Source organism: Dipodomys merriami, unplaced genomic scaffold (assembly GCF_024711535.1).
Source record: "Dipodomys merriami isolate MVZ:Mamm:240054 unplaced genomic scaffold, mDipMer1.0.p SCAF_11, whole genome shotgun sequence".
Lineage (NCBI taxonomy): Eukaryota > Metazoa > Chordata > Mammalia > Rodentia > Heteromyidae > Dipodomys > Dipodomys merriami.
The window spans coordinates 46,306,028-46,322,864 of NW_027202382.1; the positions used below are offsets into that span (position 1 = coordinate 46,306,028).

The 16,837-nt window shown below is 50.1% G+C and overlaps 1 protein-coding gene across 2 annotated transcripts in view; it reads right to left on the reverse strand.

The window, feature by feature from the left end:
- Ak8 (adenylate kinase 8) overlaps positions 1 to 16,837 on the reverse strand; it is a 117,494-nt gene that overhangs the window by 86,218 nt on the left and 14,439 nt on the right. The window contains exon 5 of one of the 2 annotated variants that reach the window (XM_070014931.1): positions 9,238 to 9,306. The exons of the other annotated variant lie outside the window; for it this stretch is intronic. Within the exon in view, the coding sequence (XP_069871032.1) occupies positions 9,238 to 9,306 (69 nt within the window). The remainder of the gene's footprint in view (positions 1 to 9,237; positions 9,307 to 16,837) is intronic. 2 annotated transcript variants of the gene reach the window in all.

The following is a 16,837-nucleotide window of genomic DNA, read 5'->3' on the forward strand; positions in this document are numbered from 1 at the left end:
AAAACAGCAGCACCACAAAACAAGTAGAGTGTCTGGTGACAAAGAAATAGGCACGAGCGCACGTGTGTGTGTGTGTGTGTGTGTGAGAGAGAGAGAGAGAGAGAGAGAGAGAGAGAGAGAGAGAGAGAGAGAGAGAGAGACAGAGAGACAGAGAGACAGAGAGAGAGACAGAAAGAGAGACAGAGGGACAGAGGGAAGGAGAGAGATGGCTATCATTTTGAGAAAGGTAGTTAATCTTTTCCAGCTTACATTTGCAGAACCCAGCATAAAGCAGCTGTGTGAATTGTGGTCTCAGCAGTAGAGCAGAGGACACCAGCTGAAGAATGGACTTGAACTAGGGTTTGGGATGAGCACACTTCAGTCAAAGTAAGGGGTCTGACCACTGGACAGCATCTTCAGGTTTCTACTGCGTTCCTGCCGCCATCTCTGTTTAACCAGCTGCCCCTCTGGACAGAATCGTGCTGCTCCTCTGGACACTTGCTCAGAACTACCTGAGTCAAGAGCTGCAGTTAGATGCTCTGTCCTCACCATCTGCTCACAGGGGCGGACGCAGCACCATGGGTGCCACTCTGGGAGGCTCTATGGAAAGGCAGTAAAGTTGTCCCTGGGCAACATGAAACCTCATCTCAGCCAATTAAAAACTGGTGCTGTGGAATGTTTTTATCATTCCAGCTACATAGGAAATGTAAGTAGCAGGAGAAACAACAAGACTCTATTTAAAAAGTAACAAAGGCAAAAAAGACTGGGGAAATGGCTTAAGCAGTAAAGCACCTGTCCAGCAAGCACAATGCCATGAGTTCAAGTCCCAGTGCCATCACTGAAAAGACCAAAAATAACCAAGAGCCTTAAGAACAAGATGATGAAGAACTAGCTACCTCTGTTTTCCAACTGTCAGGAGCCATTCCCAGACCTCTGCTTTGCCCTGCTTCTGGTCTCTGATTTACTACGCACTTGCCCTTGCTGGGGTGAGTGATACTCCTGCTGGCTCTGTGTCCCCGCCCATTTCCACCATGCAGTGCTCTCCCATCCCTCTGCTCCTGAGTCCCTCTGCATTTGCTCAAACTTCAAAGTCTACCTGCATTCTGATGAACTGTTTCTTGCCCTGGCTGCAATGGGAGGAGTCAGAAGGTGTGACCATGCCCATGAGGCATCGCTGGTTTCATCGGCTCAGCTTGCAAGCAGGCAGTCCAAGCATGTCCTCAACCACCCCTAGGCCACACCAACCAAGCAACCAACCATGGCCTCAGCACCAGCACCCAGCAACCTCCACAGCTAGGAGGCAGCATTCCCCTGTCCCAGCCCTCACCATGCTGCATGCCAAGTCTTTCTGAATGGAGCTCACTCGTCCTCCTCTACAATCCTGGCTCCAGCTGTACAGAGAGGATCATACAGCCCTGAGGCTCCTTGGAGCTGTGGGTCCATAAAGCCATGCTCCTCGGAGGATGCTAGCGACTCTCCCAGTGGATGAGAGCTGTGTGACTGATAACAGCCTGCTGGCACCACAAGGAGATATAAAACGTGCAGCTGTGGGTCCTCTGAGCCAGCGCCCAGCCCTCCACTTTACTAACATTTCTAAAATGCAGATAGCAGAGCTGGAGGCATGGCTCAGTGGTAGAGGTCATTCTAGAAGGAGGCGGTGGGTTGGAGGGGATGCAGACAAGAACCCAATGCCTATTCTACAAAGCTAAGTGGAGTGAGGGAAGGAGTGGGGAGGGAGGGATGGTGAGAATGCTGAAAGGGGTGACATTGATCAAGATATATTGTATTCACAAACCACTTTATTAAATGGCAGCTCCTTTGTACAGCTACTTAAATGGTAACAATTAAAAACTCACTGACTTGTGTCCTAGACAGGGAATGGTAGATCCATAGCCAAAATGAAAAAAAGAGTCTAGAAACCCTCCAAGGAAAGTTAAAACTTTGTTCAACAGCTGAAGGTTGTTCCATCAACTCCCCTTTGCTTTGTGAAATCTCCCAGGCTCCAACAGAAATGAGAGCTAAAAGAAACTAGCGTGGGGCTAGGAAGGTGGCTCAGTGGTGTGCGTGAGGCCCTGGGTTCGATTCCTCAGCACCACATGAAGCAGAAAAAGCTGGAAGTGGCGCTGTGGCTCAAGTGGTAGAGCGCTTGCTTTGAGCTGAAGAGCTGAGGAACAGTGCCCAGGCCCAGAGTTCAGGGCCCACAACCAACCAAAAAAGAGAGGGGGGGGGATAAGAAGAAAGAAAAAAAGAAACGAACGGGCAAACATCAAGTAGAACTGATATCTCCCATGCCGAGGACAGAACGCCTCAGGCGCTCCTGCAGAATGGAGGCTGCAACCCTGCTTCCTGGGTTGCACTGGGCTGGGATTCTGCAAAATGGTCAGTTTGCATCTAATGAGAGTACGTGGACTGGACATTTGGAACCTCTTGCATCATGTTTCCTTGGGTGAGTGTTTGCATTTCCTACCTGGTAATCCCCCCTCCTACAGCTGGGCACCGCCGCAGCGCTTACCACCTGCTCGCCCTTCCACCCTTCAGGTCTGCCAAACACAAAATGGTGCCCAGTCTTCCTCCCTAGAAACTTCATGGGGATAAAATCCAGGCACACAAACATTTCTTCCTCTTCTCCTTACCACCTACATTCTAATCTGTGACTTTCCAGCAAGCTGGTTCTGGTGACACAAAAGGGCCTGGCATGGATCACAGAGCAGGACAGAGGCCCAGCCTGGCAGCCACTAACCAAGTGTCCTGCAGTCCCAGGGCACTGGCCAGCTCACCCCAGCCACATCCCCGCTTCCACCCAAGCCTCAGTCTCCCCTTTCATGAAAGGCTTTAGGTAGGATGGTTTCTAAACAGTTTTTTTTTTTTTTTAGATACTGACAAGGACAATTGAAATACATACAAAAGACAGGATCATTCTACATTAAGCCCTTATTTAATGTTTTTAAAGTGAATGTCCTGGTGAATAATTCTTACTACTAGTCAATCAATGAGATAAATAAAAAGAATACAGAGCCAGGCACTTGTGACACATCTGAAATCCTAGCTACTCAGGAGGCTGAGATCTGAGCATTCCAGTTCAAAGGCAACCTGGGCAGAAATGTCTGTGAGAATCTTATCTCCAATAAATTACCTCTCCCCCGCCCCCAAAAAAAGACAGAAGTGAAGCTCTTGCTCAAGTGGTAGGGCATTAACCTTGACCAAAAGAAACTCAGGGACAGTGCCCAAGCCCCAAGTTCAGGCCCCAGGATGGGCACACACACACACAAAACAAACAAAGACGAACACAGGAAAAGTTCACTGCATATGCATCAACATCAAATCAGACAAGTTCTTTAAAGCTTGAACCAGGCCCCTCATGGGACAGTAGGTGTAGGGACCAAGGCTAAGTGGAAGACTTGAAAGCATTCCTAATGGAAATACTTTTAAGAAGCAACGAGGGAAGTCACTAACAGCGCTCCACAAGTCACACAAAACCACATAGGAGCCGGGCGCTGGTGGCTCACGCCTGTAATCCTAGCTACTCAGGAGGCTGAGATCTGAGGATCACAGTTCAAAGCTCGCCCGGGCAGCAAAGTCTGTGAGACTCTTATCTCCAATTAACCACCAGAAACCAGAAGTGGGCTGTGGCTCAAGTGGTAGAACAGTAGCCTTGAGTTGAAAAGCTCAGGAACAGCGCCCAGGCCCTGAGTTCAAGCCCCACGACTGACAAAAAACAAAATAAAACAAAAAACAGGGCCACTGCCAAGACAACCTCCCTAAATGTGTGCCTACTGCTGAAACCTCCTTAAACCTTCAAATCTGACTGCATACTTCTGCCGGATTTTAAACACCTTCCAGTCCTGAGGCCAATAGCAAATTGGACAGGATTTCATTGCCATGGTGACACAGAACTGGGGAATGAGCCAAATGGCATTCATTCATTCCATAAATATTTACCGAGCATGGGGTCTATGCCAGGTGCCATATGAGTGGCTGGAGGATTCTGCCCCTGACCTCTCACAACTCAAATTCTTAATTCTAAGTGTGAAAATGCCCAGGAGGAGAGAGGGCGCGATGGGCATGAGAGACCGGGACACCAGCTTTGTGGGGGGGGGGGTGAGGGGGGGGGAGCTTGAGGTGTTCCTAAAGAAGCGACTTTAAGTAGAGCCTGAGGAAGAGGAGGGGTCGTCTAGCTTTGGGGAAGGGAGTGGTGCTCGGCAGTGAAGAGGGAACTGTGAATTTTGGTCATATTGTTTCATAACAAGTTCAGTGGCTTCAAACGCCCACTCAGTGTATCTTAGTTTCTGTGGGTCAGAACCTGGCAGATCTGCTCAGGCCTCACAAGGATGGGACCAAGGGCTGGATGCAGAGTTCTCATCTGGAGGTTCCACTGCACTCATTCAGGCTGTGGCAGGACCCACCGGCTTGCTGCTCTGGGAGGGAGGGCTCTGGCTGTTTGCTGGCTGGAGACTGCCTGATTCCTAGAGGTCACCTTAGGAGCCTCTTCCTGTGGCAGCTTCCTTACCAGCAAGGATTCTCTCTCTCTTCTGTCTATCAGGATGGAGTGGGGGGAGATGGGAGATATCTCCTGGCTTTTGCCCAACTCTGCTTCCCTGCTGCACTCCAGGGAAAGGGGTTTCACAAGGCAGGACACCAGTGGACAGCATCTGCTACTGTAGACCTGGGCCCTGAAGTGTGGGAGGCATCAATCTGGAGGAGGAGAGAAGGGCTGGGGTGGGGGGCAGTTGAGAGGGTGGAGGGATGGAGAGGGGCGCAGCCAGCCCAGGCCCTGTGAAGCCCTAAGGATAAACACCAGGGGAATAGGAAGCCAGGCATGGTAGGGCACCATCTGTAATTCTAGCTACTCAGGAGGAGATCAGGTATACAGCAGTTTGAAACCAGCTCAGTGAGAAAGAAGTTAGCAAAACCCCAGGTCAGTTAATAAGCTGTGTCTGGAGGGATGGGCCTATGGTTCCAGCTATGCAGAACGCATAAACAGCAGGAGCTGGTAAAGTTCAGCCTGGCAAAAACGCAAAGTCCAATTTAAAATAGTGATTAAAACAAAAACAAAAACAAAAACAAAAACCTAGGGGCTGGGTGCCAGTGGCTTATGCCTGTAATTCTATCTACTCTGGAAGCTGAGATTTGAGGATTGCCAGCTTGGGCAGAAACGTCCACAATATTTATCTCTAATTAACAACCAAAATGCCAGAAGTGGAGTTGTAGCTCAAGTGGTAGAGTGCTAACCTGGAGTGAAAAAGCTAAGGGACAGTGTCCAAGGTACTGAGTTCAAGATTCAGTACGTGCACAAAAAAAGATCTGGGGGCATGGCTCAAGTGGTAAGGAATCTGCTTATCAAGTGCAGGGCTCTGAGTTCAAACTCCAATACTACAAATAAAAGCGGGAGGGAAGCAGCAGAGGACCATCTGAGGCTTTTGTTGTTTCTTTGTTTTTGTGCCACTCCTGGGGCTTGAACTCAGGGCCTGAGTGCTGTCCCTGAGCTTTTTTGCTCCTCTAGTGCTCTACCACTTGAGCCATAGCTCCACTTGCAGCTTTTCAATGGTTAGTTAAAGATAGACTCTCAGAAACTGAAATAAATAGAACATAGACAATGATTTTGGTCAGCATAAAATGGAGAACCTCAGCCATATGCCTGTGGCTCACATCTATAATCCCAGCTACTGAGGAGGCTGAGATCTGAAGCTGAGGATCACAGTTCAAGGCCAGCCCAGGCAGAAAAGTCCATGAGACTCCTATCTCTAATTAACAACCAGAAAACTAGAAGTGGCACTGTATCTCGAAGTGGTAGAATGCTAGCCTTGAGTGAAAAAGCTCAGGGACAGGACCCAGGCCCCCAGTTCAAACAACACGATTAAAAAAATAATACTTGAGAACCTCTCTGGTGTTGATCCTTTCCCTGCAAGTTTCCAGAACTTTCCTTATTTCTTGGTGGGGAGGGGTGGGGTGGAGGTAGGGGACTAGAGCTTGAGCTCAGGGCCTCAGAATCTTACTCTTGCTCAGAGCTGGTATTCTCTAGGTTTGCCGGTTAATTAGAAATTCAAGTCTGGAGGATTTGTCTGCCTCACCTAGCTTCAAACCTTGATCCTCCAATCTCAGCCTCCTGAGTAGCTAGGTATGCACGCATGAGCTACCCAGAAAGAACGCTGCCTTATTTCTTGGCTCTTCTTGGTGTTAGAGAAGAGGTCAAAAGGCCTGAGCCCATTCTGACTTCAGAGGTTGATGTCCTAAGGAAAAGCTAATGGTACCCCGACAGGTAGAGCCCAATTTTCCTGTTGATAGTTCCAATACAAACTGCTAATTTCTCCTTCTCTGGTGCATCTGATGGTCACTTCAAAAAAATTCTTCAAAAAGATTACATTAGGGAAAGGAAGGAAGAAAGAAAAAAGAAAAGGAAGGAAGAAAAAGAAAGAAAAGCCCAGTATTAACTATAGATTCCTGATGGGTTATGATTAGATTATTTTTCCCTAAACACTATCCCCTGCATTCTTTTTGTGCTCTAAATTACCAATTCTAGTCCCTGTGTAGCTAAATAATAATAATTACCATATAAATGAATATGCATATGTGTCATTTTTCTCCCTAAAAGCAAGAAAGCCTGTTTGTTTTGGCGGAGGGTTTGTTTTGCTTTTGAACAACCAAAGCACATAATTAGACACCTCACCTCTCCCTCTGGAGATCTGCCTCCACCGGGATGAGATGAAAAAGGCTCTGGATGTTCCTTGAAGGTTAGAGGAAGTTTTAAAACAAATTGAAGGAGATCTTTCTTTCCTCTGCAGATAACAATGGTGTGGACATGATCTAAATCACACAACTGGGTGGAGAGGAGGGACTTGCTTGAGGATGGCCCTGTTGTGTGGCAGATGCAGGAAAAGGCCAAAGGGAGCGAGCTCCCACACAGCAGCACAGACCGGGCCTCCGCACAGACCCGGCCTCCGCAAGCAACATAGGCTGCGAATCAACACCATGCCATTTTTGCACTGCGGTTCTGGGACTTGCAGTGGGACCCTCCACAGGATACAGAGCCTGCCCAGGCCCTGAATTCTGCATCTATGAAGGAGGGGATGGTGTACAGTCTCCATGGGGAGCACAGGGACAGTACTCAGCCCTGGTCACCTTGCTGCCTCTAGATTAGTGGTGGCCACCAATGGTTAGGAATCAGCCTCTCTGCACAGCGTGAGGCACACCTGTGATGATGGAGCAGACAGCTGCCATCACCTCAAAATAATCAAGATTATAAACATCCACATGATCAGTAGTATTAACTACAACACAGTATAATCATGTGCTACATGTAACTGACAACGCTGGTTAGAATACAATGAGATTAATAATATTAGCATGTTGGTAGTGGTGGTGGTTCTGGGGCTTGAACTCAGGGCCCAGGTGCTGTCCTTGAGCTTTTCTGCCCCTTTGAGCCACAGCTCTACTTCTGGTCTTCTGGTGGTTAATTGTTAAGAGTCTCAAGGACCTTCCTACCTGGGCTGGCTTTGAACTGTGATCCTTAGCCTTCTGAATAGCTAAGATTACAGGTGTGAGCCACCAGCAACTGGCAGCATTGTCATTTTGAGGGTAGTGGCTGTTGGCAAACTCAGGACACCTGGTCTCACACTTGGTCTACAATGTAGCGGGAGGAGGAGACAGAGGAGGAGGACGAAGAAGAAGAAGAGGAGGAGGAAGAGGAGGGAGAGGAAGAGGAGGAAGAGGAAGAGGAGAAAGAGAAAGAGGAGGAGGAAAAGGAAGAGGAAGGGTGGAGGAGGAGTTAGAGGAGCTCTAGCAATCCTCTCCTGAGAAGTAATCTGGATTCCATGAGAAATGCCTTTATCCCTTCTGAGGACAGAGGGTGGATGACCTAAGGCCTGCTGGGGGGCTCAGCACTGCCTCCCTGCGCATCAGCTACATGACCCTAAAGGGACAAACACAACGCAAGCAGAGGAAGTTGTTTATGAGCCCACGGCCTCACCCCCAAGGTGTGCGTGGAAGGGTCTGACCCCCAGAACAGCATCCCAAAGACAGTGAGAGATGAATGCCAGCATAGACACCTGCCCAGGGCCTATGCAGCCAAGAGCAGCACACACAGTCATGGCACAGTCACCACAAAGCTTCTGGAAACAAGACCCATGCTACGTGTAGGACCCAGAGAAGGCTGTCTGGAGCTCACAGTTGGACCCAGACTGAACCAGTCGGGTGCCAAGACAAAAATATCAACATTCGCCATAGGATTTCAGCCAGCACCCAGAATCTCATAACAGCACATGAAAAATGTCCAGGAGACCAAACACTAGTCCAAGGAGAATCAGGCAAATCTCAGCTCACGGGGAAAGGACAAACGCCATCAGCTCTGGCATCACTCAGATGGCCGTGATACTGGGCCAAGACTAAAGCAGCTAATATCACAGCTGCCTTAAAAAACCTGGCTAGTCGAAGGATGCAAAGACAGGCAGTCTTGGGAAAGAAATAGAAGGTAGAAAGAAGAACTAGGTGGAATTGTTAGAAATGATAAATAATAAAATAAGAGAGAGTAGAGTCAAGGACCTAGCTGTGGTTCAATCCAGATGATCAACTCTGATAATCAGAAAATGAAAAATTAAGAATAGGGCCTCAGGGCCTGTGGGACAACAAACTGGTGCCAGCAGAGTGCCACAAGGAGAGGAGGAAGAGCATGGTGTGAGCTGCGAAGCTCCGCTTGACGCCATGAGGTGGCCCAATGGGACAAGCATGGAACCAGCCATGCCGCTCCGCCTGCCTCTTAACCAATACTGGGCAAGGCCAGGGGCATTCCAGTTAGCCATGGCCCACCTCTGTCCAGCTCAGAGGCACCTGTCTTGCTGTTGCCCAATACTTTGTCCCCAGTCCCCAGGAAGTCTCAGTGTATGTGATCTGACTCTGTCTTCCTCTTGCTCTGGTTTCAGGGTGGCTTGTAGTCCCCCACACAGGTTTTCTCCAACAGTACAGAAAACTGTTTGATAAAATCAAGGCTAAATTTGCAATAGCTCCACTAGGCCCTGGGTGTCTTCACATGGCATGCTGGTGGCTTTAACCACTACCACCATCCCCCCTTTTTTTTTTTTTTTTTTTGCCATTGTCTATTGATTGGATGCTCTCCCATGGCCTCTCCTAGTGGGCTGGCTCTTTCTCTTTTCCAGGCTCCCAGTTACTTCTCCTATACACATCCACAGACATCCACCCAGCTGCTGCAGATCTGCCTCCCAGCCTCCCAGCATCTGGCCACCCCACCCAGGAGGCCCTGGGCCTTACCTTCTGAATGCAGTCATTATCCCCCATACGCTCCTTGATGAGTGAGATGAGCATATTGTTAGGAAGTGTCTAGAAGAAAGACAGCACAGCGACACAGCGTGAGACTCCCACTGCCTGGGCACTGGCTGGTAGAGGCTTGTCAGTGCTACACACACACACACACACATACACACGTGCGTGCACGCGTGCGTGCACACACACACACACACCCCTCCCTGTGACACGGGTGCAGTACCCAGTGGCATGTGTAGCTCACACACCACCCAGGTAAAGATCCCAGAGAGAGGGAGCGAGGACCCCAGCATGCGCAGCAGACAGGCACAGAGAGGTGGACCACCCACAGTTCCCGTGTTGGGGCGTTGCTGGAGCTGGAATGCATCCGACAGGAGCAGGCCAGACATGACACATGAGGAGGGGTAAAGGGTGGTCCTGGGGTAGAAGACCCACAGCTGAGAGGCGGGCTGGATAGAAGAGCATCTCGGGGAGGCCTTGGGGCTCAGACACCCAGGGGCAGGGTGACTATGGGCAAGTCGTGACCTTCGTAAACCTCATATACCACATCAATAGAAATTGGTAGCAAGACCTAGGCTTCTATTTTTTTTCCACGTGCCTGCTTCCTATTACAAAGTTCCCCAGACTTCCCCGAGAAGCCACACTGTTACCCTTTAGCCTTTATGATTAGATGAGGACAACCCCACATTCAGATTCCGAAGAGGAACTGTTGATTAACATATCCTATGTCTGACCACTGTGACTTATCCAAACACTGCCTCTGATCCAATCCTGATGGGTCATTTTTTTTTGGGGGGGGGGGTCCAGTCGTGGGGCCTGAACTCTGGGCCTGGGCGCTGTCCCTCAGCTCTTCAGCTCAAGGCTAGCGCTCTACCACTTGAGCCACAGTGCCACTTCCGGCTTTTTTCTTTTTGCTTATGTGGTGCTGAGGAATTGAACCCAGGGCCTCATGCATGCAAGGCAAATGCTCTACCACTGAGCCACCTTCCCAGCCCCCCGATGGGTCATTTTCAGGCTCAGGATGTCAGTGTAATCAGTAGGAGCAGGAATCCTTGCTTTCTACCATACTGGAAGTTAAGAGAAGACCCAGAGCTGCAGCAGCCACTTGGTAGGTATGAGGTATATATAAGGGAATGAAGCCAGCACTATAGCCAAGCTCAATCCCAGAGTGGCTTTTCCAAGGGTATAAGAATGGGAGATGAGTGGACAGGGAGGGAATGCAGGATGGGGCACCTCTGTTAGGACTATAATGTGGTTGCTTGAAAGTTACAGGGCCACCATGGCTTCTATGAAGTAAACAGCAGAAGAAAGAGAGAATGAATGAATGATACATAGGGAAAGGAAGAGATCTGAGAGGCCAGAAGGCTGGGCAGCATCCAGTGTCTGGACCCAACACCTCCTGAGAGTTCTCTTCCTCTGTGTCCTCACAGCAGACACAGCCCTGACTCTGCACTTCTTGCTTAAGCAGGTGGTTCTGGCACACTCCTGGGAGGGTCTGGGAGAGCGCAGTGGGTCGGGAGAGCTGAGAACCTGCACTGCTAACATGTTTCCCTGCCGTGCAGCGCAGACGCTGCTGGACCAGGTCGCAGCTGGAAAACCACTGGGCTAAGCAGAGGCCCCCGCCACCTCCCACCCCGGGCCCAGGGACTGCTGGAGAGGCTGATGGCCTCTTCCTCCTGGCTGTCCAAAGCTGGCAGGAAGTAGGTGGGACAGGCAGGAAGCAGAAAGCATCCTTGTCCTCCCCTCATCCCTTCCTACCCTTCCTGGCCCTCCCAGCCCTGGCTCCAGGCCTCCCAACGCTCCCCCCCCAACCCCCACAGCACCCACTTGGGAGGCAGCAGTCAAAAAGGCATGGGACATGGGGTTCCCTCTAGTTCACGGTGACACAAGCAGTCTAAGAACATGGGTTGAAAGGTAGCAGATCTGGGTGGGGCACAGCACCCCACAACCACGCAGCAGGGGGCAGGCAGGCAGCTTTGAGCAAGGCCCGGCCTGAGCACCCCGCACCGCTGCCTGCCACCGCGCTGTCTTGAAGCCAGCTTTGATGTGTCACTTCAGCACCAGGCTTGCTGGGACTGCTTCTTGAAGCCCTGCCAAACTGTCTTTGCAGGAATCGGGCTCCCTCCTTCCAGAGGTCTGTGATGCTCTTCCATCCCAGCCCCCAAGTATGGCTTTAGGGGGAAAATCAGGGACAAGAGAATCAGGGAAGGGGCCCCGTGTGGCCCAGCCTGGCCCTCATCTGGTGGCATGGGGACAGCACAGCACAGGGCAGCTTCCTTGTCCTCAGAGCAGGTGGCTTTGTGTGCCCCAGTTTGGATCTTTCCTTGTCCCCCCACCAGCACCCAGGGCTGGCTCAGTGGTTACTGATTTGGTACAGACTGAAGAGGGCAACTGAAGGGCGGGGGCAGCACTAGAACAGGGCTCCTCCAGGCTGGAGGAGATGCTGCCCACCCTGAGGCGGCTGGTGGGGGCTGCACTGGGCCCTGCCCCCTGGAGCCCCTTGGCTTCACAACCAGGCCTCTTCCACTGTAGTGAGCTGTGGCACCTTGGTGGGTGGCACCTACTGAGAAGCTAGAGGCTTTCTGATCCATAGTATGGAATTCCAGAAATTCCCAGAGGTAGAGGGGAGGGAAAGCTGAGATGGATCTACCCCCCTGCCTGTCCTCCTCCGGGAAGGGGACAGAAGGAAAGACGAACACTTTGACTTGAGTTCTCCTGGCAACTAATCAAGAATCCTTTGAAGATACTGGCTGCAGTGGCACATGCCTGTGCCTCGCCACCTCCTGCGGAGTCTGCGTAAGAGATCACGTTAGACAAAGAGCTTCAAGGAAGCATGCCTGCAGGAAGGGGGTGTTGGTTCAAGGCTTCCCATACACTTGGCTGCACCTTTATTCTTACTATATTCTTCTTGGCTGTACATTCGTTGCCTTTATTTTCGTTTTGGCTATTTTTCTACTGATCCACGAACAGAGCATGTTGTTTCTTTCCAGTCCAATAGAGATGGCTTCTCTAAATAATAAAGACTAGGACCAAAGATTAAATGTGGGCAATGCCCCAATCAATCTATCATCTGATGTGACGCTGCCTCCAGAAACTCCTACAACTTCACAAACAGTTTTGCGGCTCACTCATAGTAAATATAAAAACTTAAAATTTCCAGATATGTTACAACAGGCAGAATTAATGAATTAAACTAAGTTAGAAGGAGTTATCCCAGAACCACAGAGAGTTATAGAAAAAGGGACCCCTGATAATAAAAGGAAAAGAAAGATTCCCCCACCAGTTATGATTAAGTTTAGTCCAGTTTACGTTATAGGGAATAGATGGTAGTTTCCCACAAAATATAAAGTTAGTGACATCACATTTCCTAAACCAACTGATGAACTATTGCCTTATACAGGAGCTTATAAAGATGAAAATAGATGGATTAATGTAAAAGGAAAAGGATATTTTGGAACTCATTATATTTTATGCAAAGATTAGGTAGATCTAGACCATTATGGTGTTTATTATTAAAACAATAATAAGATAGTTTAAAATAACAATTAGAAATTTATGTGAAAAAATATTGGGATTAAAATTATAGAAAACAGAAAATGCCTGACTCAACCTAGAAGTGGTTTTTAGGATGGTTTCAAAGGGACTTGAAAATATATGGAAAAAAAAAAGAGTACAATATAAGTACAGCCCTTTCTTAGGTTTGTTAATTATTAAACATAAAAGGCTAAATAGATGACATATTCTATTAAACAATATGCTAGACTTGTTTCGCACCACTTAGCTTAAACAGTTGGTGGGATAGTCATCAATTTTTATGTAATCCATCAATGCTTTGCTTTTCTTAATTCTTGATTATGCACTTAAATAAACAAAGAATCTATGTCACAATCACACACTGTATAAAAATGTTAATTCTCCTCAATAAAGATACACTCAGATGCAACTCTTTTGAGTCTGTGTCTGTCACTTCGCCGACTCCTTGCCCACCTATCCTGAGATCCCTGTCCCATCAGTCCCAGTGCTCAGGCCGAGCTGGTCCGTCGCATGCCTGTAATCCCAGTTACATGGGAGCAGAAGTCAGGAGGATCAAGATTCAAGGTGATGAATGAAAAGCTCAGGGACAGCTCCAGGCCTTCAGTTCAAGCCCTACAACCAACCAACCAACAACAACAAAAAAGAGGTGAGTCCAAACAGAATGTTAGTAAGAACTTAACTCCATCAATAACCCAGGAATGGTGGTATACATCTGTGGTCCCAGCTACTGGGAGGCAGAGACAGAAGGATTGAGATTCAAGGTCAGCTCAGGCAATAGTTAGCAATCTCATATCTTGGAAACAAGCTGAAAAGGCACAAGGGACTGGGGCATGGTTCAAGTGCTACCCTGGAGATCCTGAGTTCATTCCCTAGTACTTCCCCCAAAAGTCTGTATCTTTCTGAGTTTGGAAACAAAAGGCCACCAGGTGAGAGGAGTGAAGGCATCTCAGAGCTTGCTGTGATAGGGATGGACAGCCATCCTGGCAGGCAGGAGTGTGGGGGCAGGAGGGGGAATGGGCAGGCACGCCCCGGCTGGAGGTCACTGGTGTGGGGAGGCTGGAGGCTAACCGGTATCCTAAGACAACAACAGGGACAAAAACTAAACAGAAAATTGTTGGCTGTTAACCATGTGCTGCCAGGTTGGGTCTGACAGTTATTGGCTGGCCTCTTGGACTGTTGGTGGAGACAGCAGGCTGTTCACTCCCTGTAGGCAGCAGGCTGGCCTCCTGAGCTGGTCACTGTAGACTATGGGTCAGTGATTTCTGTGTCTGGCTACTGGCCAGACTGAACATCGCCAGGTAAAATTAAATGCTATGTGGGTTTGCTTCAGAACACCCAGGTCAGTGCAGCCGGGGAGGACCGAACAGGAAGCCAGAAACAGTAAAGCGAGAAACACAGAAAAGCTAGCTCCATCTCTGCATGCCCTGGATCCTCCAGATCCTAGCGGCAGCTCTGCCTTGGCTTTGGACATTGCCTGACTCTAGGCTTTGGGTTTGGGACTCTGTCTGACTCCAGATAATCTGAATACTCCCTTTGCTTTTTCTCCTGCAGGGCTCAGGGAGGATCTAGGCCTCATACATGCTAAGCCATGAAGCCACACCCCCGACCCCCAGCCTGTAACTGCTCCCAGCCCAAGCCAGCACCTAGATCTTGGCAGGTGGGGGGGATCTAATCTAAGTGAACTGGTAAATGAGCCAGTCAACCTTGCCACCAATGATAGGGCTGAAGCAGTCTGTCCTCCTCTACCCTGGCTGGAGCTCAGTTTGGCAGTACTGTCTATCTCCCCTGGCTGGCAGCTTCCAGGGGTAAGGTGTTTGTCTGTGGTTCTCCCAGAGCACCACAGAACAGCGCCTAGTAAACAGCAGGCAATTAGGAAATGCCTACATGGAGATGGCTTGGTGAACACCAGAAATGTTAGAATTTGGCTGAGAAAATTAGGTATTTGAAGGAACTATTGCTACTGGCAAACTGCAGTGTAAAGACTCAATCAGCAGACAATCTGAAGATGGTAATTAATGAGGCCTGGTTGCAGATGAGGCCAGGCCCTGCCCCGCCCAGCACACCCACCTGGGCACTCGGGACAGACTGCTCCTTGATGAAGCTCCGTCAGCATCCTTGCCTTTCATCTTCTCTCCACCGTATTTCTGAACCAGGAACCCCAACAAGATGCCCTTGAAAGCATTCGATGTGGTCTGAACTTCGCTGGTAATTAGTGTAACGAAGCCCGGGAGGAGTTGCCTTGCCTCCCTCCTCGGGGCTCAATCCTGGGAACCTAATGAAGCATCCTTAGCCCAGAAACAAGCAGGGAAAGCAGGCGCTTTCCTGCCAAGCCTGTGCCCCTGCAGCTGCAACTACAGCTCTGCTTTGCCCGGGGCCTTGGGGAGCACTGGGGGGAAGCGACTCCACTGTGTGTGAAGGACCTTGTTGAATGGGGTCTTCCCTCTCCAGCAAGTTGTCACAAACCCAGGGCTGAGTGTCTCCTGTGGCCTTCCCTCCACCTCTTCCCAGCCCTGAGCCAAGGCCTCACCCAGCACCAGAGCTGACTGCCTAGGATGCCTGACCAGCTGGCTCCAGAGCCCCTGCCTCAGACTTTGGCCTTCAGCTGTTTCTGTGGCTGGTCCGAATGAGGACACAGGAGCTAGGATGGAGTCACCATCAGGAGTGCCCAAGAGCAGACTCATGACAGACAGACAGACAGCAGGGAAGCTAGGGAGCTGCAGAGAGAGTGGTGGTAAGAGCTCAAGTGCCCAAAGGTGCTGCACAAGTGGCCCCGCAGGTCCCAGGAGCCCTTGTGCCCCTGCAGGCCCCTTTCTCTCTGGGCAGCCCATAGGCACTCCTGCTACTTGAAGCTAGAGGCTAGCCAGCAGCATCTTCCTGCAGGCACCATTCTCTGGTAGCCCACAAAGTCTAGAGATTCAGTCCAAGTTCTTGTGTTTTTGTTTTTGTTTTGTTTTTTGGTTGTGGGGCTTGAACTCTGGGCCTGGGCGCTGTCTCTTAAGGCAAGCGTTCTACCACTTACACCACAGTGCCACTTGCAGTTTTCTTGTGGTTCATTGGAGATAAGAGTCTCACGGACTTTCCTGCCCAGGCTGGCTTTGAACTGTGATTCTCAGATCTCAGCCTCCTGAGTAGTTAGGAATGACAGGCGTGAGCCACCTGTACCCGGCTCAGTCCAAGTTCTTGAAAGAACATTGGCTATTCACACCTATGGTGAAGACCTTGTGGTTGAACAAGCACTGGAAGGAGAGCACTCCAAGACTGGAGCGGGACCAAGCGGTCTCACACAGGGTACGCCCTGAGCCCTGAGGTAGCCACAGGCTTGGATTAACCACTATGCAAAACAAGTGGTGACCTGGTGCACTGGGCAGGGACACTCGAGTCCCCACCCTTCGCCCTTCACTCTCACCAGCTCGCTCAACTTTTGTCTGTCCTGAGGGCTCACAGACAGGGCAGCCTGGCTTCCTCAGCGCCACATCCCACACCAGCAGGGGAACACCCCCGAGAACCAGGCATGGAGCTGAAAAGGCACGTCCCTGCTTTGGCACATCATAAGCCAAAGAGATTTTTGAAGAAATACTTTGTGTTTCTATCTGGAGTAACCCAAAACCAACCATGCATTCAAGCCTCGTGGACCCTTTTTGCGGGCAGGGAGTGAGTGGGGTGTTACAAAGAGCATGTGGATCCTTTTGGAGCATCCCACCAGATGGGTGTGAGCCAAGCAGAGCAGAAGGGATCTGTCTGCTCCTTAGGGCAGGTGCTGTCCACAGGGCACCTGAGCAGTGGCAGAGAAATGTCCCTCCAGGCCAACATCCCTTTAAATTCACAGTCCAGCCCAGCCCAACACATCCTGGTGATGGCCTCCAGGTCTACCGCCTGTGGGATGGACACGTGCACTCTGCATCTGCCCCTGACAGTTGGCTGACCCGAAGAAGAAAAGGAGCACGCCTGGACCGTCAGGACTCCACCTGGACAAATAAAGCTTCCCCCTCCCCCCTTCAGTTCACCAGCGGTTCTCTTCCCATGGGATGCAGGCTCCAGTGTGGAATTCTCTCCT